Source organism: Copidosoma floridanum, unplaced genomic scaffold, assembly GCF_036245765.1.
Source record: "Copidosoma floridanum isolate Cflo_tuat_1 unplaced genomic scaffold, Cflo_Japanese_pri ptg000013l, whole genome shotgun sequence".
NCBI classification, from domain to species: domain Eukaryota; kingdom Metazoa; phylum Arthropoda; class Insecta; order Hymenoptera; family Encyrtidae; genus Copidosoma; species Copidosoma floridanum.
Genome location: NW_028321890.1, coordinates 13,253,389 through 13,279,439, shown reverse-complemented (window position 1 = coordinate 13,279,439; position 26,051 = coordinate 13,253,389). Strand labels below are relative to the sequence as shown.

The following is a 26,051-nucleotide window of genomic DNA, read 5'->3' as shown; positions in this document are numbered from 1 at the left end:
AATATAAAGTATTTTTTTTTTAATGTAAATGAAAATCTGTAATACTTTCAATTCAATGATAAAATGTTACAAATGCCAAAGATGCCAAAGACACTATGTGGCTTTTCTAAAAGTCGTGCTATATATCAACCAAAGAAATAAAATTTGTTTTATTCAATTTGTGGAAGCCATGCCACTTCTGATACTATCTATTACGGGGGAAGAGCGCATTCGGGGTGCTCATAAAATTAATACAATACATGAAGTGGTTTGCCAGTTAACCAAGTGGAGAAAAAGCCCTGTCACGCACCACCGCCTTTTGATTTAGCGATGTCTACCACGTTTACCCTTCGAATGTCTTCCCTTACTTCGTTTCTTGCATCTCATCTATACCCTGCTTTTTCTCTCTCTTATTGTACCTTTGAAAATGGTCCAGGGGTGATCACGGACTCACATAGCTATGCTATCGTGCGTAACAAAAGTCATACGTGCAGAATTTCATAATAGTTACGTAATTGTGTTAAAACTAATGATGATTTACAAAAAATTTTAGTTATAAAATCGTCAATCAAATGTGTAAGTTTGTTCTATTTTTTATAAGATTCTGATTTGGAGGACTTTTTAACGATCTTAATTAATATTTTCATAGCATGAATTTATGATCTAAAAAAAAAAACTCCAGTGAAACCCAGTGAATTATGCGGCCCAAGGGACCTGCGAAGCAGGGCCCAAGGGATGTAAGGTAGCCACGGAGCGATAGCGCTTATGTGGCGAATGCTATTTTTCCTACCGAGGGCACACCAGCCTGTCAAAAACGCCCGTGGTAGGAAAATTTTATTTGACGCTTCCGTACATAAAATTTGTTAATATATAGTACTGTCTCGGATTTAATAAAAATAAAATAAGTGATGAAAATACTTTTCACTGACAACACGGTCTAGATTATGAATTTTCTGGCGAAGATAGCTGTATCCAACGTCAATACGATATTGGACTTTGCTCTATTTGTAGGTACTATAATCTTATTATATGTGGAAATCTACGACCAAGAACATTAAATATATATATATATATACATAGAAAAGAAATGTATAGGACATTCCGCACCTAGTGAGTGAGGTTAAGAATGTCGTAGATTTCACATGAATAAACGGTTAATATGAAATCTAGGGCATTTCTTAACCTCCAAACGTGGTGCGTATACGATTTTACGTCTCCTGGTGCTCGGTAAGTCCCGCCTGCGTAGCGGGCGGTAATTTTTACTTACGGAGCATCAGTGACGTAAAGACTTTTTCAATTTTTAAACTTAATTATTTAGTGAAATTTTTAGCAATTCAGAAAATAAGAGAACCTTGGTTACTTTTGATCGAACTAATGTAGCTTTTCTAAAAGTTTTTCAAACCTGGTAATTACAATTCTAACTACGTGAAACGATTAGAACGAAAAGAAAATATAATCATTATCATGTGTTATTAATTAAGGAAATCAAAATAAATTTTTTTTTATTCATCGTTCAAACACAGTGCTGAGATAGTTGATATTGTAAAATTTTCAACTTTATTAATTAGAAGTGTTGAAATTTCAGCTGATTCAACTGAAAAATGAGGTTACGGTAAATATTTTTCTTAGCACTGACCTTATGTAGGATAAATAGAGTCAACACCACCAAAATAACCCAAAAAATGACCCAATTTGTTAAACCCTTGAAGACTAAGATCGTTGAAGCTCGTACTGAATACACATATTTTATGTCTGCGATCGTTGTCAACAAAATAAAAGTAAAACATTCGAGTCATTTATACCCAGGGCAGCACAAGAAGTCTCTTGCACCTGCAGCATGCACCATCGCAGGTACGAAAAATACTATTATTACCTTAGGCATAAAATGCAATTGCCGTTTTTCACCCACGTAGGCCGCACTTTGCACGATTGTAATCACAGGCAGAAAATTTATGGTGCTCAAAGTGTATCCACGGTTGCAAAATTGCACTTTTCGCCCTCGGTAAGGAAAACACTATAATCGAGTAAGGCTCATATGTACAATAACCACACCCTTCAAGTTCCTACTTTGCACTGTGGTGACGTTATGTAATATTTCCTACCTCGGGACGGTTTTCTTGACATTTGTACGTTTGCTGAGCCCTTGGTCGGAAAAATAGTGTTCAGTACATGACCTCCATACCATTTTCAAGTTACGTATGGTTTCGATATCCAATTTGTACATGAAGAGTTATATTTTCTCGCACTTTTTCATGCTAGTGATTAAATTTACATGTTGAGTTTCTCTTCAGTGAAAGTATCTAATCATATAATAGTTGCAAAAGGCGTACAATGATGAGATATTTATTTGAACTTCTGATGAGTTGTGATTATACAACGCATCACAACAAAATTTTGTTTGGTAACCACTTATTAAGAGTAAGCTTTTACTGAGATTTACTTTCATTTGATTTGTTATAAGTACTTTCTTAAGATTTGAACTTTACATCATTTTATCTTGAAAAATCTTTTGTGTGGGTACTACTCTATAGCTCATAAATTTAGCCATATTTGAGAGAACTATCAGTAATCAAGAAGAAAAGTGAAATTTTTTTTTTTAAATAATCAAATAACCATTTGATTATTGAATGTAGCATTTTTTTTGTACACAGATAATTAACTCTCTTAAATACATAAAAAACTATAATTTCTAACAAATTTGCTATCGATTTCTCAAACTGTTTTAATTGCATGGCACAAAATGTTACCAACTGCCGTATAAACGCTGATTATTTTGATAACAAAGATAATGTATCTATGTAGAATCTATTATTCATTAGTAAAAATTTTATTGCTGAGCACAGTACTGAAGAATATATCTTACTTATTATCTTACTAATATATAAAGCAAAGTCGCTAAAACCGTTGTTATCGCTTACCGCAAAAACTATACTCAACCGATCTGGCTGAAATTTTGCTTACTGATTCCTGATACTTCCTAGATGGTCTGAGTATAGTTTTTATCTTAAAAAAATTAATAAAAATACCAATAAATAAGATAAAATTTTTGCGAAAATACGCTAGATTTTCACGTTAGTTCAGTAGGATCCGATAGCTAGCGTAGAAGTAAAATCAAAGCCACCTAAGATAGAAATAAATTAGTGTGATTATAATAGGCCCGAGCGTCTCAGTGATTTCCACTGTCGTACACCGGCAGTACATCAAAAGTTGTTGGTCGTGCAGCTGGGTATCCCGGCTACCGACGACGCTCTTCTCCAATGGGCAAAAAACTTACGTCCTACGTCTAATTCTCTCTGAACCACCAGAATTGACGAGTGCCACCATTAAAAAATGTTCGAAACGATAACGTCTCCGGCGGAATACCAGGAGACGTATCAAGCCAGAACACAACCTTCTCCAACATTTCAGAGTTTAGTGGCCGTTCAACCATCCGGCCTGGTGCCATTAGAGAATTTTCTACTTTAAATGCAAGCCAGGGAAGACAGCCCTGAAGAGTACGGGCAGCCATAATGGCCTCCTTCTTAGTGGTCGTCCCAACGGCATACCTACAGAGAAGGTATTTTCCAGGCCCACTTTCTCGACTCACGATGAGCAGTTGGTTATCCGGGGAACGACCTGAAGACGAGATATTGTCTGGTCAGTGGCGTACCTCCCTACAGTACGGTCTCCGTACACAGAGACTCCAAGGATAAGAGTCAAGCTACCCGTATCTGGCTCTCCATCATCAAGAATAATAATAAGGAATAACTGGAAATTTTACCATAAAGGGCCATTACAAGTAATTACGTCCCCTACTCAACCGTCAATCTCATCGGTTCTTTTAAGGGCCACCTAAGTTTAAACTACCTTGCCAACAAATACATTTTTACTACGATTTCCGGAAATGTTTCGTTGACTAAAAGACAATGTAGAGCCGGCCACTATTAAACCAAGTCAGTCATTCACTGGCAGACGTCGCGATCGGAGTTGTTCGTCGCAAAGCTGGGAACCCCAGTGACCGACGACCCTATATTACCCTCTCGACTCTAAACATTCAATCAGGAATCACCGATCCTCTCCAAGGCTTGCGTTGGAGAACAAAGTTGACATAAAATAGCCGATAGGGCTTAAGAAAGTCTTAACCATGCCAAAAGTAGCAAGAGGGCGAATTAGAAGGAAAACTTCAAGTGCATCTTATGCATACAATTTTAGGCGTCAAGAAAATGCCGCTAAACATCTATCGGAATCGAAGCAGCATCAAAATCGATGAATAAAGAATTTATCAAGTGAGAGATCAGCTTTTTACTATAACCCTCATAGTATCTCTTGAATCTTTCAGATTTTTAAATAGATAGAATATGTGTTTGTATTTTTGTGGTGATAATTGTTTGACCAAATAAACTATATGGATTCCGCACAAATATGTTTTAAGAAGAAGATTTTTGTTCTGAGAAGTGTCAGGAATAGATGTAAAATTTTAACTGAAAACGTTTCACATTGCATGTCAACATACTACGGTGTCCCATTTAGTGAGTCTCGGGTAAAGCTGAGATGAGGGGGTGCTAGTATTATATACATTATAATTTTGGAATTTTAGCACTGACAAACTAATGTATTTTTTTGTTACTCAATTAGTCGTTATTAGCTGTCAACCAACATTTTTTGCATGAATTTTGCCGATAACTTCTCAAAATTTCTTCTATAGTCCCTTATTTACTCATAATGCTTGTAAGTTGTAAAATACTAATAAAAATATAAAAAGAAGTAAAGCACTTGGTGTCTTGGAGACGATAAACGATCTCATCGACTTAGTGGGGAAGCAGTTTCTCGTATTGTTTATTTCACGAATTGTGTGAAAATTTTCTCAAGGTTGGTGATATCAGCTAAGTGACCTCTCTTCATTTGGTAGCTTACAAAAATTTAACTGAGAAATTTTTTGGAAAATCCACCTTCACTTAAGTCTTATGAAATATTTTTTTTATTACTAGCACGCATGATCTGTGAAATGCACTTGCAATAAAATATTGGTGGAGCTCAAGAAACAGACCAACTGTAGTGATTAGAGTGAGAAAAAGTAGGAAAGAATGCTTTTAGTCGTGGTAACCGCCATTACGACTGTGGCACATCGGCTTTTTATGAAACAGCTACTCGGAGTCACAAAGCGTCGACTATCAGTCAGCTGGTCATTCCACAAAGTAAAGACTCGGTGAGGCGTGAAGAAGCAAAATTTATGGATAAGCTTTCTAAGAGTAAAGTCCTCTCTGAAACTATACGTATTTAGTACCTTTTACGGGCCGTCTCGTTAAGAAGAAGTGCGCTTTGGTCTCGACGCCCACACTGTCACTCAAACAATGGTGTTAAAAGCTGACTTACGTGAAAGAAGTTTCACCACTGATTTGAATGAATACCGACTACTGTGTAATATACTTTGTCATAAAGACGTGGCGGTTACGTGTACAGAGAGTGTTACTGACGCGAAGATTCTCATTCCTTTTCTCTATATGCAGATGAACTGCTCCCACTTTGTGCGCAAATTATATCCAAGTATAGTATACCAGAGTTACTCCCTCTTTTGCTTTCTTTGTTTTGACTGAATGGGATTCGAATGCACATAGATCTCTCACTCACTCTGTGCTCCATTATATTGCGTCATGTGTGTCTACATTGTACGTATGTAAGCAACTGATCCGAGAATATCGTTTTTCTATTGTTTCTCATCCCGTGTTTTTACAATCCCTCGTAGAATTCCACCTCCACACGAGTCCGTTATCTTGCCATTCGTTTATGGTAACATAATCGTAAATTTCTCGGATTATTAATAGGGTCGTTACTGATTTCAGGTGGTAATAGTAAGCCCAGGTGAGAAAGTGAGCTAAAATTGTATAGCTATCAAATGATTTGTCTAAAATTGCAAATTTTTTCTGTAGTAAATATTGTTTTACACTTTGGTTTTGTATATATGATTTCTACAAGAATTCTACAACAGTGTGAGACAGTTGTACCACTTCATTGAAAATATAACAACGAATTTCCACACATAAGTAATGTATTTCTCGCCTTTGAGAGGTTCCTCAATGTATACTATATATCTTCACCAAAAGTTAAAAAAAAAAGAAAAGAAAAATAAGTTTGATCAAACGCAACCCAAATTAATTGTTTTGTTTGCTGTATAAACTTGACTTGTTACATCAGGTCTCAAAACACCATTCGACTATTTCTTTTTAGTTTTTTTACAGGTATTAAATGTTTTAAAGAGATTTTTAAAGTTTGTGGAATTTCAATAAGAGTAACTGAATGCATTTCAGATATCTTAGACCATTGCTGTTTCATTAAAGGAGGAAATAACGCTGTGATTCTTTCCGGCACCCCACAGATGACTGTTTGATTCGTTGGAGACAGTTGTCCTAAAAAAGTTAATAAAAACTTTTTACATTTGTATACTCCAATGAAACGTTAGTATTGATGTCTCTTGAAACTTCAGTATAAGTTGCAATACTTATTTGCATGAGTCAATGAAGTGTCCGATTTATTAAGAAAATCGTAATATTTCAAAAATTGTAATGTTATTTGATCTAACGAGAAAACATATTCAATTATTGTGGAGTATCTAACTTAAAGAGTTTCTATTTCTTTGGGTTTCAGCATCATATACCGTATGAATGAGATGAGGTAGCCAACCGGAAAAACAGTTCGCGTGTAGCAGAAAGGCAATGAAATTAGCTTTTCCTGAGATGTTTCTTCTACTCAATTTACTCTGGTACGTAGGTCTAAGTTTTTTTACCTCGAAATCATTACTTATCATTTTCTAACTTGTTTAGTTCAAGCACATAGACGTACATTATTACACATAAATATTTATCGTGAATATCAATAAAAGTATCAAAACTTTTTACACTATTACCAGAAAATTTTATACAGCTGATCATAACTTTAAAACATTAGTTGTTCATGACTAATTTTTTACGGTTCAATTGTATTAATCAGTAAAAGATTCACCATACGTCTCATTTTACCCCGAAATCTAAGACTATAATAAAATTGATTTAAAAAATTCATGACACTATTTCAATATAAAACTGAAACAAGCGACGAAATTTATAAGTCACGACTGATATGAGAGAGTATAATACTGTTATTACGACACTGTGTTGAAATTTGTTACTTTTTGGTGCAGAGTTGGTAAAAAAATTCATACATCCTACGGGACGAAGAGAAGCAAGCCTCGGAACACAATGATTATCACCCTTTATAGATTTGTCTCAAGCGTAGATTATATGTATTCTGAACAAGCAATTTTTTCCGATGTATGGCGTTGATTATACAGTATAAAGTACACAGAACAAATAAAATTACATGAATTAGTCTACAACAAAAAAGATTTTGATAAAATAACTAAATAAGATAACTACTAATAAACAAAAAAAAACTGAATAAAAAATAGTACGGTACGAATGAAACAAACCAACAAAAACGTCTAACAAGAACTAGACTAACACGTTAAAAGCACAAAACTTCTGAGGACTCGAGTAATCTTTTCCCCTCATAAAATAAAATATTCTAAAAGAAACATTAATGTATCAATGAAAGAAAAAAAGTACATAATAGTATCGATAGAAGTATCATCAATTGATGATAAAAATAACTGACATCAAACAAATACCAAATACCATAGGACACCAACTCAAAATACTTAATAGAAATGTAAAACAATTTTCAACCCTCAGAAAGGTAACCTGAATAATTTTGCAATATTTACCATACCAGTAAATACAATAGATTACCCAATTAACATTCTTGAAAAACAAAAAAAAACTCGATTCTGATTATACAGTTCAGTGGTCAAGAAAATAATTCTTTAACTAAAAAGCCCCTGTATGTTAGTATAGATAAGTATTTTTAGTAGTAAGAGAAATAACAATTATCAACAAAAACAAAATTTAAAATATCTTTTTAAAAATATCTAGTACAAATTAAGGGCTCTAAAATTTCTACAAGATATCTTTCAAAAGCTATACACAATTATGTTTTTGGTAGGTAGTTCAAAATTTAGCCTCGTCTAGTATTTATAATTGTCATCTAGTCTAATTGACATCTATTTTAGCATTTTTTTTCATTAGTGTGTTTATATATTTTTCACCTCATTTCAACACAATTTGACTGTTTATTTTACAAATACTCGAGTAAGACTTAAATGAGAACAATGAATGAATAAAAATTGAAAAGGATTTATTTTACACTTAGAAGTCAATAATTACTTTTCAACAAAGTCAATCAAAAACAATTTTTTTTTATTTCTGATGGAAAAAAGTAAGACATGTAGTGATTTAGTTAATCTTAATAATTTTATGTTACTTAAATTTTCAATTACACTTGATAGCAAAATCGTCAAGATCTTTGCTCTCAACAAAAAATATAGTATAAAAAGTAAAAGTAATAACAAGCCTCATGATGGAAGTAAATTATATGCTCGAATCTTCTTGAACGAACATTGCGTGTATCTCATAGTACAAATATTCATAATATAAATATTACAGTTTGAAGAAATCAACGAAATGGCTCGAATTTTCTACGTCTATGATTTCAAACGAAGCAGATTTTATTGAACGCATAAATACTGGGTTTGCAAAGGAAATGTTCTATTTTATAATAGACTCACTAAACAGAAAGTTGAGGAATAGAAGCGGTCTGAATATCTTGCATTAAGACATTCATAGTATAAACAAAAATTTTACCAAATTGATACGGTTAATTGAAAGTATTATTATAAAACCTCGTATTATTAGGTGCTCCAACTCTTGTTTCTATAAGCTCTACTTTTTTTTTTAAATTGATGAATGGAATTACCAAAAATTTACAGTGTAACCTTTATTTGATGTTACAAGTATAAAATACAAATTATGTTACATTGTCACATTCCAGTTATAATATTGAAATTAGTTTTTTCATTTTTTCATCGGACTTGAGTGGACTCAATTAAGATTTTAACTTACTTATTTGTATACTATGGGCTTGACTTTGAATTACCCACCCATCATTTTGTATACAAAGAATTAGTCAAGGTTTATCTAGTATTATTTTTCGTATATTTTTTTAGTATTTAGGCTACCACCTTTATAATCTTGTGGTCTTATCTTCATAACAATGTTTCTAAATATAGAGACTTCTCGTTCTAAGTTACTCCTTATACTGTGGTTTAGCACTAGTTATCTTTAGATCCTCTTATCTTTATCTATTCCTTACTCTGTAACTAAAAGTATAGTATGTATATTTTCTACGTCATCATGCATTCATCAAAACATCTATTTTTTATCTATATTCTGAAATATATTCGTTAAAAGCGTAAAAATGTTTTTCATCATAAATATCATTATTTTAAACATAGTTATGTCATCAACTACCGTTGTACGATTTCCACTTACTTGTATGCTAGTACCAGTTTAAAATGCTAATTTAATTTAATAAAAAATGTGTACTTACTTTATTCGTGCATCATCACGAATTGTGATGATTATTTATAATTTATTCAGTATATTGTTTACAAGGACGAGACTTGGCATACATTAAATAAAAATGTTAGTATGTTGTTTGAATTAAATGTGTTATTTTAATTTTGCCACTTATTCGTATGGAAAAAATTATGCAATACTATATTCATAGTATTTAAATTTTTCTAAGAACCTCTGTTTTAAGAAACGATTCAATATTTCGAATAATAATTCGCTAAAACAAATTTTACTACGTAGTTTTTATATAATAGTTGTCAAGAAGATGCTTTTCGTCTTTCTTTTTTGTAAATTAAATAGTTTTGACTTGAAATTTTCATCGATACAACAATGTTGCGTTGTCAGCTATTGACATTTTCATCTTATTACTGCTGCCCCTCTTATTTTTTGATGTCGATCACTTACGTTAAGCGATTGCACAACCGTAATATTATCATACATCTATGTATGTGATTGACCTACACATTGGGAAACAACTACTTTAACCTCTCTGAGGTTTTGATCTTATATATTAGAAATAAACAGATAGATGAATAAAAAAATTGAGTAAGGCTCAAGATTCTCGTAATTTGTTAAAAGATTATAAGAGCATGTCTACACGTGCAGTATAAATACTAAAAGCAGTGTTGCATTGCAATGCACCACATGCTTAATATTTCCGCATGACATGTGTATACCATCTGTTTCTCAACTGTCGCGCACGTTTTCCTCGCGACTCTTTCACTTGTCCTCTGTCATCAAGTTCAAAGAGAGCGGACCTGGCCTGAAACAGACGTCACTCGTTTCATGGTTCGCACTATGCACCAAGTGCTAATACGACGATACTAGTTAAACCCTCCACATCCACGTACACGGATAAGAACATAGCCAGAGTGCCGGCAGTACATGTCAAAGCTACACGTCATTTTCGACAATCGAACTGGGGATAGCCAGCAAATTTGGAGGTGCGTTGGAGTGGTAGAAAGGAGATTTACCAAGCTCGTGTCGGCGGTGTGATACGTTGGCTGGTGGCCATGGTGTAGCAGGATTTACTGCTCTTCCTCTTCCTTTTTGCTTTTTAACCCTCTCCCTCGCAGCTTTGCGACAATCGGAATTCTATTGATCGCGCATTGTGATGGTTTTCCGTGTTTGTACTCGGACTGCGATGGACAAGCAATGAATGGAGACGAATTCTCTGGCCCTTCCTTTTACTGCGTGGTTACAGGTTCATGGCTATTGACAGCCGTGATGGATTTGCCCCGGGTGTAGTTTTTTTAACTAATCGTGGATGCGTCGTGGACATAGAATTTGTTTGCCATCCATACAAGCGTCATTCATAAGCATGTGATTGTGGTAGATGCAAGTGGGGCGACATGTACCTGCTTTGTTGGCATTTCTGTTTGAGATTGTGTTTGTGTTGGAAGGAAAGGTAGGAATACAGATTTACGCGTACTTGTTATGCTTCTATCGTTTAAATTTTCAGTGTAAGATTTAATCGTATCGCTACAATTTTATTAGTTAATATCTAAAACACTCACACCAACACAAAACGTTAATAACCATTACTGAGCTTCCGAGTAATAAGCCAACCTGATTTTGAAAGTTTTATACTTAGTACTAACAATTAAAATTAGTAGTGAAAATAAATTGCTGTAAATTCATTCGTGCCATGATTTATTGAGAGCTTAGGAATTATTCTTTCAAGGAACAATTAAATGTTGTAATGATTAAAAATACACACATGTCTTTTTTTCTTTTCTTACATATTATTTGACTCTATAGATGAAGAAACTGTGGGTTAAATGAATGTTTCATTGTAGAACCAATAAATTTAAATTATTAAATATTTTAAGTTTTCATGATAAGTTGCTAGAAATTTTCCAAGTTTTATACAAAAATGAGCCATACGAAAATAAACTTTATCAAAGGAGTTGTCGGATTTGAGTGATTAGTCGATGGTATTTTTTGATGAAATGAAGATATATCAAGATATCATGTTATTGTTGACGTATCAAGTCGCGCGGGAGCGCGACGAGGTAAGTTTGAGAAAGCAGACGAAGCCTCAACGACCATGCTACTATTTACTTCAGATTTGCATACTTGAATTTTTAAATACTGAAAAATAAGTACTTTTGTTGGTATGCCCGATGTACTTTGGTTTAATTAAGTTTCTTTAATCCTAGTACACAACTTTACCAAAAAATATAGGTCAAAAAGTCGTTAGAACAACGAAAACGAGACATGTGTATCTGGAAATGGTCAAAACAAGATTTTTTCAGACTCAGTGTCCGAGAAATGGTCTTATCGTTAAGTTGGCTGCAAGCCAAATTTTTCCTGTGTATAGTTAGAATAGGCGTTCCTGTGTATAGTTCTTAAAATCAAGCAGAGCTGCCAACAGTGTGATATTAGCTATAGGTACTTCCTAATTTCACAAATTCACAGTAGATGATAGCATGTAGTGTTGGGAGTTCTCAGTGGCTAAGATGGTAGAGCGCTTGCTCCCCGCCTGGAGAGCTCGGGTTCTAGACTCCGTTCCGTCACTTCGTGACTTCTTCCTCCCGGGTAACTAGGTGGTGTTTTTAATATGAACTAATCACTAGGATATCATATAAATAGACTACTGGTATAAAGTATTTCACCGTGGCATGCAGATATGTAGTTTATAGGAAGACGCCACGATGCCTCAGAAGAGGGAGGTGGTGGATAAGACTCTCTCATAGTAAAATCATCCCCTAAATGATCAATAATACAAGTAATGAGATGTATGTGGCAAATCGAGGTTAAATGTATATATGCGCACTTATAAGCATGTACAATGTACCCAGCCATTCAAACAACGACTGACAAGATCAAGTGTTGTTACGATAGGACATCTACCGTGAGAAAATTTTGAAAACGAATAAAAATGTAAAACCAAGAATACTTCAATATCCTATTTATCCTTACCCTAAATTTCGTGTGCCTCAAATGCGAACACATTAATTTTAGTATCTAAATTTAAATTCGAAATAAATTAAATACAAGTAATAAATTTTATTATTTCTTTAGTATACTTTTTTTGGCAATTTAAAATGAATCATGTAACACAGCTATAACAGTATCAACACAATCTGATCGATTAGATTGGAAACTCTAATAATTTCCCAGAGTGCAATAAATAACAAGCTGTAAACCTAAGCCTTATTTGATTTAGCTATTTGGATAGTAAATAATTATACATTAATAATCAGTTTTTAAAGTACTAGTAAAATAGCAAATGATTTAATAAAAACAATTCTTTTAGTAACTTAGACACCACTTTTACGATTTTCGTACGTATTTTCGTGATAAATAATTTTTTACTGGGAGAAAACCTCAGGTATTAAATAACTGTAATTTAGAATGTTTGGATTTTATCATTACAAAAAAAAAATAACGATTAAAGATAGTTGAATAATGTTTATAATTACTAAGTATTTTATCTAAAAAATTTGTTGGAAGAAGTAATTGAATTTATGTCGTAAGTTTAAAGAAAAATTGCTAAGAATGATATGATAAAGTAGTTTAATAAAAAAAAGAAAAAGAAAAGAGCATCTTAGATAAAAATCCTGAAACTCTATTTTTTAAGACAATTCATTTTATTTGGTGGATTAAGAAACTGTTTCTAAAAATTAACTGCATTTAAATATACTTGAAACATCTTTAAATGAGCAAATTTTAGTAGAAATTTAGTGGGACTGTTGTTGATCACCGTAGCTATGTTTTACAGACTTCGTTTCTATCCAGTACTTTCTGATATGAGCAACATTTAATGTTATTAGGTTTTTTCAATTAAACATTTTAAAATTGTATTTTTCTGAAAAGTTATGATATCCCCTTAAAAGTAGTTTTTTACAAACCTTAAATGTTAGGTAAGTTTGATGTATTGAGTTCATATTTCGTAAGGAATTTCTGAACCTTTATACACACTAATGAATAGTATTCTTCCTAATGAATCTGTAGCCTTAACAAGTTCTGAAATCAAGATATAAAAACGGTCAAGTTTTTTTTTGCGCAGAATACATTTTGTATGACATTCGTAGTATAATACTGTTTAGTACTCGTACTTTAACAAAATCAAACTAAGTAATATTGACTTTTGACTGGTATTTCATGCAAACCTCACATCAAATACATTCTTGCCTTGCTATGTAGAAAGTATATAAAAATGTTAGGGCAAAAGTCAATATTACTTAGTTTGATTTTGTTAAAGTACTAGTACTAAACAGTATCATACTACGAATGTCATACAAAATATATGCTGCGCAAAAAAAAACTTGATCGTTTTTATATCTTGATTTCAGAACTTGTTAAGACCAGAGATTCATTAGGAAGAATACTATTCATTGCCAGTGTGTATATAGGTTCAGAAATTCCTTACAAAATATGAACTCAATACATCAAACTTACCTAACATTTAAGGTTTGTCAAAAACTATTTTTAAGGGGATTGATTTTTAAAAGGAATGCGTTGGGAAAGATCTGCAAAATATATGAATTTGAAAGTGAAAAATTGTAAAAGTATGAAAAACTGAGAATATTTTTTAACATGATGATTTTAATTAAGTTGTGCAAAAGTACGGAAAATCTAATATAAAAGTAAAAAAGGTCTGATGAAACATTGCAACGATGGGAGAAAATTCAGGATTGATTCATACCAACGTATACTAAGGTAAAAGTGCGTGCTAGCTTTTATGGTGGTAAATTACCCATTTTTACTACAAGGTAATGTTGTTTGAAAATTCCTGAAACTGTAAAAATATTGCCCACGCGATTTTTGTATGACATGTATGTTTTATCATAGGATTATGTATGGGACATCAGCGCATGAACGTTGCAACCAATGTTGTTTGGGTGAAATGTTATTATTACACGTGGAAAGCTTGAACAAATAGAATCCAGCATTAGCGTCGGATCTACAGTATAATGAACTGTAAAAACTTTCTACACGTACCTCTCATTAGCGCGTTCACTATTCTATGGAATAAAACTATTTTCTACTTATCTTTTCTCTACTAGTTGTAGATTGTAATTCATTAATATTCATGTTATTTCTGTTGCATAATACTATTAAGTCACTGTATTTTCAACGTTAGTGTACGTTAATTCCCTGATCAACAAGCTCAGGACATTTTATCCTAGATGGCGCATAGAATACTACTATTTTTGCGTGACACATACAATAGAAAATGAAATAAAAAAAATTGAGTATGAAAGATCTACGACCAGGCATTCTTTTTCTACACAAAACGATTTGCATTGAAAGCTCCATGTGAATTCACGTATGCCTCACGTACTGGCTTACTTTGCTGTTTGAGAAGCAACAGAAGAAGGAATGGATTGTATGGTTGAATGAAAAATCTAAACTACAAGCAGAGTCTTCTAGCATTTTCAGACTGGCTGTGAAAAAAAAGTCTCCGGGGCCACCAATGCGTTATAGGTGTAGTATTTGGTAACAGTTTCTTCTTTGTGAGGAAAAAACGAAGCGTTGGGATTAGATGCTGCTGCTGCTGATCCAACAATCTTTAATTTGTGAATGTGCACGTTAAGCTTATTGGAAAAAAGAGATTACGTGGCAGATAATGACGGAAAATTTTTAGTTTTTTATTTTACAAAATTTTATTGCATATTAACATGTGAATTTACGGTTACAATTTTTTCCTCAAAGTCTTAATACCTTACATAATATTAAAAATGAGACATGTATGAACTAAAGTCTGCAAAAATATACTTGCCTTCTTATTATAAGAGGATGATCTTGCTAAACTTTGTACAAAAAGAGTTAAAATAATTTATACGTTTTCTTAACAAAAATATCTGAATGGCAGGATTTCATATACGAAATAGTTATGAATATAAAAAAAAAATGTTAATAAATTTACCACCTCTAAAGACAAACTTTTATTTAGTTTGAATGAAGTCAGAATTTCAACAAATCCGAACAAAAGTTTCATTCCTAAATCGATTAAGAAACGTTTTAAACATCTTTAAAAAATGTATATATCTTGAGAAATTTAGTAATGAAATAAAATTTTCAGTCGATCTTCTCTTCTTTCAAATTAATGAAAATTATTATAAAGAACTATTTTGACCAGCTATTGGTAGCTGTATATTTCTTTGCGATGCGGCTACTTGCAAATCTCAGATGTTATCTACCGAATTTTTTTATGATGTGGAAGTATTATCATTTCCAAATTATTGTTTGTAATTTATTTTTAAGGAGTTTTCTAAAAGAAATACGTTATAAATATTTCTTAGGCTATTTAAAGTAATAGAAGTGAGCTATTTATTAGCAAATAAAATTATTATGTGCATTGAAATTCTTTACTCACAGTTTTATTCAGAAAACTTTAAATTTATTAAAACTAAAAACAAAATTCTCACTTCATGAAGAAGTGTGTCTTAGTTAATATCTAAAATACCCTAGTACAAAAAGTTATAAGACCTTACTGAGCTTGAGTTCACACGACAAAAAAAAGTAGTAGCAAAAGCAAATTTCTACCATACTTTCTCAAGAACTTATAAATTTCACTTTAATATGTAACGCGACGAATAATCTAACATTTGTCCTTTCCCCAAAAAAAAATCAAATATTGTAATGATAAAAAATACAAGCGTGTAATTTTTCTTCCTTTATGAATGATTTTACTTCCTTGACGAAGAAATCATCGTGTGTTAAACTTCCTTGTAGAACAAATGGATTAAGATTTTTTAATATGATAAATTATAACGATAAATAGTTTGGAATTTACATACATTTTTTTGATAAAATCATGTAGACGGCTGAATAATTTTAAACTATTTGAAAAAAATGAGCCATATAAGAATAAACTTCATCAAAGGAGTCCCTGGATTTGAGTGATTAGTCAACGGTGTTTCTTATAAAACTTGGAAATAAATCTTAGTGAAGATATCAAAAAATCAAACTATTGAAATGCTGACTTTTAAAAGAAATAAAAATAGAAATATGCGAAACTGAAATTATGTATTTAAAACATGTTAGTTTTAATTAAGTTATGCAAAAGTAGGGAAAAGCTAGTATATAAAAAATGTGTGCGTACTTATACGTGTGTAAGAATAAATTTCTTTGAAATGTTATAGTTGTATGACTAACTTATGGTTGCACCAATAACTTTGACTATTTAATTATAAATCAAATGTAGAACAAGGAATACATTACAATATTCTTCTACTTATAACATCGACCAAACGTGTAGGATACTAAATTATGAACAGCAAATGACAAAAGCGATTGAAAAAGTAAGATCCGCATTAGTAGAATGTGATGAAAAAAAAAGAATTTAACTGCGTTAAAATTTACAGTATGGAAAATAAATGTTTACGATATTTTTTTTCGAAATAATACCTACGGTAACACCACGCGGTTGGTAGCTGATAACACATCATGCTCCAATTGTATGTATTACTGAAACTGCGTCTATATAATCAGCATCAATTGATTCTAAGAGTTACTCTATAAAGGTGATCGTTGTCTTTCACGAAACATTGAACAATTGCATTAAGTATTATTACATTGAAAAGTACATGTCATACTTCTTACATAACATAATTAAAATGCAGTAAGTATCATCATGATACATTACAGACTTGACAAGTGTGTAATTGACGTTAGTACAATATAATATAAATTCACATCAGTACCACTCAGAAATTAGCTGATATTACTAACGTAGTTGTAAAAGAGGATGGCTATTTTTTTTTGCTTCCTTCAAAAGGAAGCTTTGCAACGGGCAAAAAATCACACATTTCAATAACATTCAACTAATACGTTTTCTGAACTTTTAAATTGACGTATATTACTCTGGCAAAGAAATCTGTCTATGTATGTATGTGGGTGTGTACAATAAGTCATAATTCAAAGTCCAGATAACCGATTTCGATGCAACTTGGTTGATTTTTTTTTGTATGAAGATTCTTATTACCACTAAATAGAAAATTTGTGTTTCAAACAGTTAAGTCATATTACGATTATATACAAAAAGGGTAGCCGATCGGTGTATAAAGAAATGTAAGTTAACTATCTTAAAAAGCTTTTATTAACCTTGGTTTCAATTTAATTTGTAGCTTTATTTTTGTACTACAATATTATAGTTTCAAATTCACCAAGTTTGGTCGAAAGGCATATAATGTGACCAGCCACAAGTTTGTATAACTCTAAAAAAATTAAAATCAGTTATTGTACGTTTTATTTTTGTAGTGAATTTCTTAGATCTATATAATTATAGTGGAGAAACAAAAATTTTTAAATGAAAAAATAAATTTTTTGACTACCTATGTAGACCAAAAAAAAGGTATTTTTATGCCTTTATAGTAAAAAAAACAATGTTACTCGGGTTGAGAATCAATCATCTTAAAAATTAAAGGACTTGCACATTTGATATGAAAGAGAAAGTTGTAGTTCTTGACAAAATAAATTAAAACAAAGGTTTCTTAAACTTTTTTATAACTGTATTCACATATGAAAAATTGAAGAAAACTTTGGAAAGTATGAAAAAAAAAAAAACTTTATTTCTATACTATTGATGGTTTTTATTGCAGGTTTAAGTGGCCAAAAAACATGTAAATCTCATTGAAATTATATTTTTTTGTACTGCACACTTTCATTAAAATTACAATCCTAATAGTTAAGAAGACTATAAACATTTAAAAATTATAAAAAAAGCTATTTTTGCCCATGACAGTACATGTTGACATTACACCAAAAAAGTTGTTGATACAAAAGTTTTAAATCATAAAAAAACACAGTTTGTACATTTTTGTAACTATTTTTGTAACAATAATATTTAAAAACGATAATCAACAATAAAATTAATCTAATTAAGCTTATTTTGATAAATTAAAAAAATTTGGAAAACTCCCGTAAAAGTGCTAATATTTTTTGCTCTGAAAAAAAAGTAGTTATTGTGTTTTCGAAATAAAAATTTAATTTTTAAATTAAGCCTGTTTTTCGTACCTGTTTAATTTCGTTTTTGTCGTATTGTTTTATTTTTTTTTTTTTTCCTATTCTCTGGCTTTCCGTTTCTACAACTTTTACATCTTACGCCCTTAAACTTTTACGTCTAAAACTCTGAATTTTATAGTATTTAAGCATAAATTGCCCTGTTTATTTATCTTTGAATAACTGTAACATATACTATGTGTTTCGTTAGTCGTGTGACTACCCAAGTTCTAATATGTCTCAAAAATATATCTTTTTATTTGTTTTGCTAAATGTAGTAAAAATTCCCCAGGGCTTACGGTTATTAATGCGAGTAATTGAATTTATCGACATTTTCCCATCTAAGTACGAAATTACCAAGGCAACTCAATTTTTTTAGTTAAAACTACGATTTGTAGAAAAATTGTCATTCGTGGCAGTTGAAAAAAGTGCCACCTCAACCAGGATGATTATTAATCTGTTTTCATTTTTACTATACAGGTACTCGTATATTATGCTCTTCCTTTTTTTAATTAACCAATTTTTGAACTTACTTTATAATTATGCCTTCACTGTATATTTAAGTTTCATGGAATTGTTTTTTTCTATCGTCTTGTTATTAAATTTAAACTCTGAAACGTATGGACTATGATCATTTTTTTGAATTAAAACTTCTCATGATTACAAGAAAACAGTGTAAAAGTATATATTTTCTTCACTGATTGAATCTTTTGAGGTCAACATGATGGCATTGACTTTTCTCATCACTTCCTCGAAGAATACTAAACTCAGCAGTACCACACAACGAAAAATGGTAAAACTACGGGAGTATCACACTATGATATATCATATGATTCTAGTTACTGTTGTATCAAAGATTTTTCGAGCATAAGAAAAAGCCTGCAACCAAACACGCTCAGCTTTCATCATCACAGATGAATCTACAACTGCTGCTACTTGTACTCGTATACAAGCCTCCATTTAACTCAGAACTATCATGCTCTTCAAATCACTATACCAAAACAGTCCCCCTTATTGTACAGCTCTTTAGGCATTATCATTATGCTTGGTTCTGTTTTTTTATTTTCACAAGATTCCTCTTTATTTTTTTTCCGTGTCCCCGTTTTTTTTTTTTTTTTTTTTTTTTTTCGTCGTTCCTACCCTGGTCGCGGCTCTGTGAGCATCTTTTGTGCAAAGCAGCCTCGCGTTACGGCGAAAAATAGCAAAGCCGTCGAGGAGGAGTTTTTTCTAAAGGCTGGCGAAACAAAGGGGGAGAATAATGAAAATTAGCCCGAAACTTGAGACAAATACTCGTTGAGTGGGGCTTAGAATCACCGAGGATAATAGACCCTTATTGTTTGCTTGATGTAATTTTCATCAGCTATTGTTTTTTGATAAATGTTGTTGATCATCTACCTCATTCGTACGTTTCTTGTTAATGACTTTGATACTGGCAAATTTCTTATTCTTACAAGATCTCAAATCTCTGCTTTTAGATAATCAACTCCATGTATTTTATCTAGTTAGTACTCTTTATTCGTTTGAAAACCTAATAGCTTTTCTTACAACATACTTGATTGATTTTGGCATAAAATTGATTATGCCTCCTATTTGTTATACAGTGATCTCTTAAAATGAATTTTGCTTCACAAACCAAAAATAATCCATATTCGGACTTGAAAATTCTTGAACGTTTCTCTGTTTGCTCATTTGCAAGAGCAGACTTTCACATTGGTGTTTATGGGGCCATTTGGAGAGGGTTTTCCCGTCTATTTCAATGTTATTGTATCACTTCAAAAACTCAAAATAGATAAGCTTAGCCAAAAAAGAGAAATAGAAGAAACATTTGAGCCAAAGAAATATTTTTGCATAAGGTACTTCCTATCCTTACAAGTTGCGGAATTAATAGGCATACAGAGACCAACTCATATTAATTCACTTTCAATTAAAATTACAATCGTAAGTATCTACGTATATTTAATCAGAGAAATATAAAAATTTTGTATCATAGTTTCTATTCTGAGGTTAAAATATCATTTTGACTTATCCTGCTATAAATTAATAGATTTCCTTTGACCCTTTTTAAATTTCTCGATCTTACTTTAACATAAATTCACGCTTACAGGTAACACAAATCGTTTCAATTAAGTATTTCCCAGATTTGTGAGAAGTGTACAAAACCTGACTGACTATTTTTTATACACGTTCATTATTGTAAAAGTTATGTTTTCTCAACTCATCAGTTAAAGTATAAAAGGTTACCATTATCCCAAGCCTGTTTACTCGTATGAAAAATTATACATACTTGCATCGTAATTACGGCTCTAAATGTGAAGCCAAGAATACATGTTTTGAATAAGTATCACATTTTCTCGAGATGTCTTTTAGATGTTTTATAGACTTTCAATGTCCATTTGAAGATATCTTTGTAGGAGTCAACAAAACGTCTAAAAGAAATCTTGAGAAAATTTGTTTACTGGGATGACAGTAATTTCAGTTGCAGAGGCATCAAACAGTTTCCTCTACTGAACCATTGATTGTCAAATACTTGCGCCCTAATCGCATGCAGACTATATATACGTACAAAATATGACTTTTGGTATGGACTTAGGGCTAACTTATACCTGCTTTGCAGATGTCCAGGTCCCAGTCTCCAGATATGCGATTGGGAAACCTGGTGTTGAGCAGCTCGTCGATGGTATACCTATGTCCTCGATTGCCAGAAAAATCGCGGGCGTCGACAAAGACGTGGCTGCAGGACAAGGGGAGGAGCAGCATGAGCCAGAACAGTGGCTTCATGTTTGGGACGAGGCGGCCTCGTGGCGGTGGCATCGGCGTCAGCTCATAATATTCGGCTCCAGCGCGGATCCATTCGCGCCTCGCTGCGTGCGACGCACCGCTGCGGCTCCTCCTCGCTCTGTTTCTCGGGCTGGAAATTGTTCCAGCTGCACACACGCGCTCGGGGAAAGAGCTGGCTTTCGAAAGTCCGGCAAGAGATGCGCGAAATTTCTTCTTCTCTGTCACGATGATGGATACGGTGATTATTATTACCTGGGGCCAGTGGTTGTTTGTGTTTAATTGTCTCGCGCTCGCGGTAACGCGCTGGGTACCTTTTTCGCTCGTCTTCGGAGATTTTGGATACTTTTGTTATACCCAAACTTCTCCTTGACAAGTCGTGGTTTTTGTCTTTACGGAAGGATCGAGAGATTATTGCGATTTTTCTGACTATAAAAGTTCACAGCTATGCAATTCTAAGGCTGTGCAGACGATGGTCATATAGAAGAAATTATGAGTTCTCAGAGATCTTTTTTTGCCGCAACCATTCGGCTTAGAACCGAACCGTCATCTTTTTTGTTTTATTTTATATTAGCAATAAAAATAATTAAAAGAGTTTCAAATTACTGCAGCGTTTATTGCTGTAAAAAAATTTATGGTTTGTACTCATTTTCTATTGACCAATAGAAAAATAGAGATCAAAGTCAGCCGAGCAAACTTACGCCAATAAAAACATCGACGCAAATGATTACATGTACGAATAATTACGCTTTAAACAAAAGTTTTACTGTAATTTTGAGCCTTCACATTTCACCACACATGTCGAGTAGACTGTCAATCGGCTTATGATAAATTGGAGATATACTTTTCTCTGTTCAGTGTTACAAATTTTTCATAATCCAAATAATTTCAAAATAATTTGATTCCTTCGGGTCTTCAGAATTTGTGGATCTGAATTCGCAAATGACGCGTTGCATTCACTTTTTTCTATAAAACCCACGTGAAGAGCTAAAATTTTCATGTACTGACTTCATTTTGAATATTTTATTTAACCATTGTTCTAACATCGAATATGTATAATAATGTGTACAAATGTTGCAATAGCTTCAATGTACAACATAACGACAGTGTATAAGAATTTTTGAAAGATTTTACGATATGTTTATAGTATTGAGTAAAATTTTAAGAACATAAGTTTGAATCTTGAATCCTCATTATTGAACAAAAAAAAATTTTTTTTTAATTCATTTTGGTATCATTTGACTATAGCCATGCGTTGAGAATAGGCTTGCTATCTGTTTTTGGACGTTTAATCAATAACTTTTCATCGAGACAACCTAATTTTTTTTTATAAATAGTTTTTTTTGGTTCATAGTTCTTTAAAGCTACTTTGTTTGTAAACATCCTTCAACATTACTCCATTCCATAAAAAGCTTTAGTAAATACTTTACTTTGAAACAGCTGATTCTTGCGACTTTTATGGGTACGTTTTGTCATCAAGTTTTATTTTTATCAAAAATTTGTCAATGGCTATGACGCACTACATTTTGATTCCGAATATGAGACACATTAAAAAAAAGAATAAAAATGAGATGGATAAAGAGTTATCAAAAGAGAAACTGTGATTAATACAAGAAGTTTTTAACCATATAATATTTTTCGGAGTATCTCTTACGATTTCCATTTATTTTTTAGTTTTCCACATCTTTGACGATTATTTTTCGCGATGAATGAGCGTTAAACACAAATCCGAGCCCTTATCATACAAGATCGCCAATCGCAGCAGAATGTACTATTACAACACGAACTCTACGATTTCTTCAATTAGATGTTGTGATGAAAAATCGTTATTTATTTTTTCAAAACGTGAATAAATAACTATGTATTAAAAGAATTCGTGTTATTAAAAATTTGTAACAGACTTTTGATTATAAACGATATAACTGTGTGCGAACAATTACAAATTTCTTTTTGTGTTTACCAAAAATTTTTAGAACTAGATTATTTAATAAATTTCATAATTTATGACTTAACTCGTAAACAGGTAAAGTATATCCAAAATATCGACAGTGCACTTCAATTTCCTATCTCAAAAAATTGGTTAAAATAGGTTAAGTGTATTGATTGGGTGGAGTTTTTCAAAAACCAATTGCTTTAGATTGCAGAAAAAGTTAAGATGGTATTAGTTTATCATACAAATGTAATCAAACATAATGTTACTTGATTTGTTTATCCTGTAAAAAACTTTATTTGATTTAAGTCAAGAAAAAATAAAATTACAAGTAATTTTTGAATATCCCTTACATTACTATGTTGCAAGGATTTTTTTCACAAAAAATATTTTTAAATTAGTAATTAATTATTTACATGACGATATGGTACTGACTAAACTGACAATTGTTTAAAAAAAAACATTTGTGTAGTTATTATTATAATTATAATTGTATAACACTATAAAGGTAACATAAATGTTGTAAGAATAAGATTTGGAGTGAACGTGTATACGTTTAGGAAGATACAAAAAAAATGAACGAGTATGTTTCTTTTATATAGTAGTATGCTCATTAAATAATATTAAAGTGATCACAACAAGTTAGATCGCTCGAAGCGGGTTCAAAAAAACTAGTTGTAGTAAAATTATAAATGTTCATTCCAGCTGGTGGGGCTCGATTCACGGATAACCTATACCATTGAGACGACATTAGATGCCCACAACTTGTCTATAAGTTGGACTTGTACAGAAAATTATATCTCCCACGAGTAAAAAATTCACTGCGTAGGCAGTGAAAAAAAAAACTATAATGACTAAAGGGTAGAATGATCAAAGAGAAATAATTAGGAGCGGGGAAGGTCAAAATCCCAAGTAAGCATTTCAAAAAAAGCATCTGGCTAGGTGTACAAATTTAAATTTCAATCAAAGTTTTGATGGTCTATATTTAATCATTTTTATACTTGTCATTATTTTACCCTTTAGTTATTCTAATTTTTTTCTTTGTGCTGTTCACGCAATATACTCTGTACCTGTAGGAGATAACATTTTCTGTATGAACGTTAAACTGGTAGATAAGTTTTTGGCATTTCACGTATATGGTCTCAATATTGCGTTGCTGCGAATCGGATCTCCCTCCCCCAAACATACTCATTCCAGTGACCTTGATTTCGACTACATCTCAGTGCAACGACTTTTTATTATTTCGACAGCAGATCTCAAGGCAGTAAAAATAAAATGCCAAAACGAACTGCATCGTGATAGGCTAAATGAACTTACGAAGTCGATGCACTCAGTTATCGTTTACATAAAGACCTCCAGAATAAGCATCTATACGTAGTCTACGAAATTGAAAGACACTGTCGATATTTTGGAACCCAGAACTGCACAGGTGCGCATAACACGAAACTATTTTATTTGCTTCGACAAGATTATGATTCTTTTTTTTTATTTTTTTTTTTTTTTTAATTGTTAAAACAACCGATTCTTAGTATATCAATACATTTGTGGAGCTTTTGAGTTATTCATTCGTTTTACTATAACCATTGCCTATAACACCAGCTGAAGCCAAGAGTAGAATGTAGCAATCCAACTTAAATATTGAATATCAGTTTTTTGCTAATTTTTATTATTATACTACTTTAGTTTTCTGCTGAATTTTTCACGAAGCCAACAAAAATCAACCAAACAAAAATACGTAACATACTTTGTTTTCCAATTACCGCAGCTGGCATACCGTAAAAGTCGAATTGAAAATCCACACGCTCTTTATCGATCGCGATGGAAATCGGAAAGGGGCCCTCCGAGTATTTGCTTTCCTATAATCAACGAAAACTACGAGCGCGTGACAATTAAACACTTTTTATGTACAGATGCGCAAGTTGACGATGGACGCACTTGTAGTCGGCAAATAATACCATACAGCCGGTAACGTACCGGTACTACCAGTTCCCCTGAGACTCCAGAATCGGTCCGAAGGTCAGTTGCTGCGAGAGGCGTGTCAAAAATACGAAGTCACGTGATCTGGTTTATTTCGGCGGGTCCATGCACCGGGAGACGAAAGTGAAAAACGAGACAACCGTAGGGACACGTGCGGCCGCCGTCATGTATGCCGCGCACCCTCGGCTCACATGGGCGCCACGCAGACACCACCGGGGAAGAATACGTGCATGGCTGTGCTCGAGTGCCCCGAGGCCGTTCACCCTTTGTGTTCTCCTCTTCTTGACAAGCCTGCACTGGCAAACCTCCGCGTAGAGATCGGCTCGGACGCGTCTCCGGCCACCGTCAACGCATCTCTTTTTCACCAATGTGCTATTATTGTCCGTTGAACGACTGTGCACATACAGCCGATGGATCTCGCCAAGTACTAACTACTGCCCGTGGTGTGGCTCCTTACTTCGATGCATGTCGATCTTTTGAATGAAAGGTCTTGTCGATATCAAAACCGTTTTGGCAAGATAACCGATATCTCTGAAGTAGATCGTCAAAATACGTACGTAAAAAAAAATAGTCTTATCTCGTGGATAAACAACACTCCGAGAAACGTTATTTATAAACACGTCGTCATCAACGTGCGTAGAACGCGTGCCAAAATCTGTAGTGACTCGAGAAAACAAAAAAAAAACAAAAAAAATTACCAATCAAAACAGCCAAACTCCAACTAGCCAGTTTTTTTATTAATCGTTCCAAACTTGAGCGCAATGATTCTTTTTCCACAGGTCATTTGGGAAAAATCGCTCGTTTCTATTTGAAAGCACGCACCAAAATGCACTAAAACAAACGAACATTCTTGAATGAAAAAGTATCGGCCACCACACAAAAAAACAACCAAAAGTCTCAAGAGCCTGTCCGATTGAACTCTGATAAATTGGTATGCAATATCAGCCACCCAC

At 32.8% G+C, this 26,051-nt stretch overlaps 1 protein-coding gene across 2 annotated transcripts in view; it reads right to left on the bottom strand.

The window, feature by feature from the left end:
• Window positions 1–25,775, bottom strand: part of tok (tolloid-like protein 1 tolkin) — a 57,014-nt gene extending 31,239 nt beyond the window's left edge. Inside the window, exons 1-2 of one of the 2 annotated variants that reach the window (XM_089591314.1) lie at window positions 25,096–25,775; window positions 21,020–21,446 (exon numbers count right to left, since the gene is read on the bottom strand). In XM_089591314.1, the coding sequence (XP_089447440.1) occupies window positions 21,020–21,227 (208 nt within the window). In that variant the 5' untranslated portion in view covers window positions 21,228–21,446; window positions 25,096–25,775. The remainder of the gene's footprint in view (window positions 1–21,019; window positions 21,447–25,095) is intronic. The other variant, XM_089591313.1, reaches the window with a different exon arrangement.
• Between the last annotated feature and the right edge of the window lie 276 nt (window positions 25,776–26,051).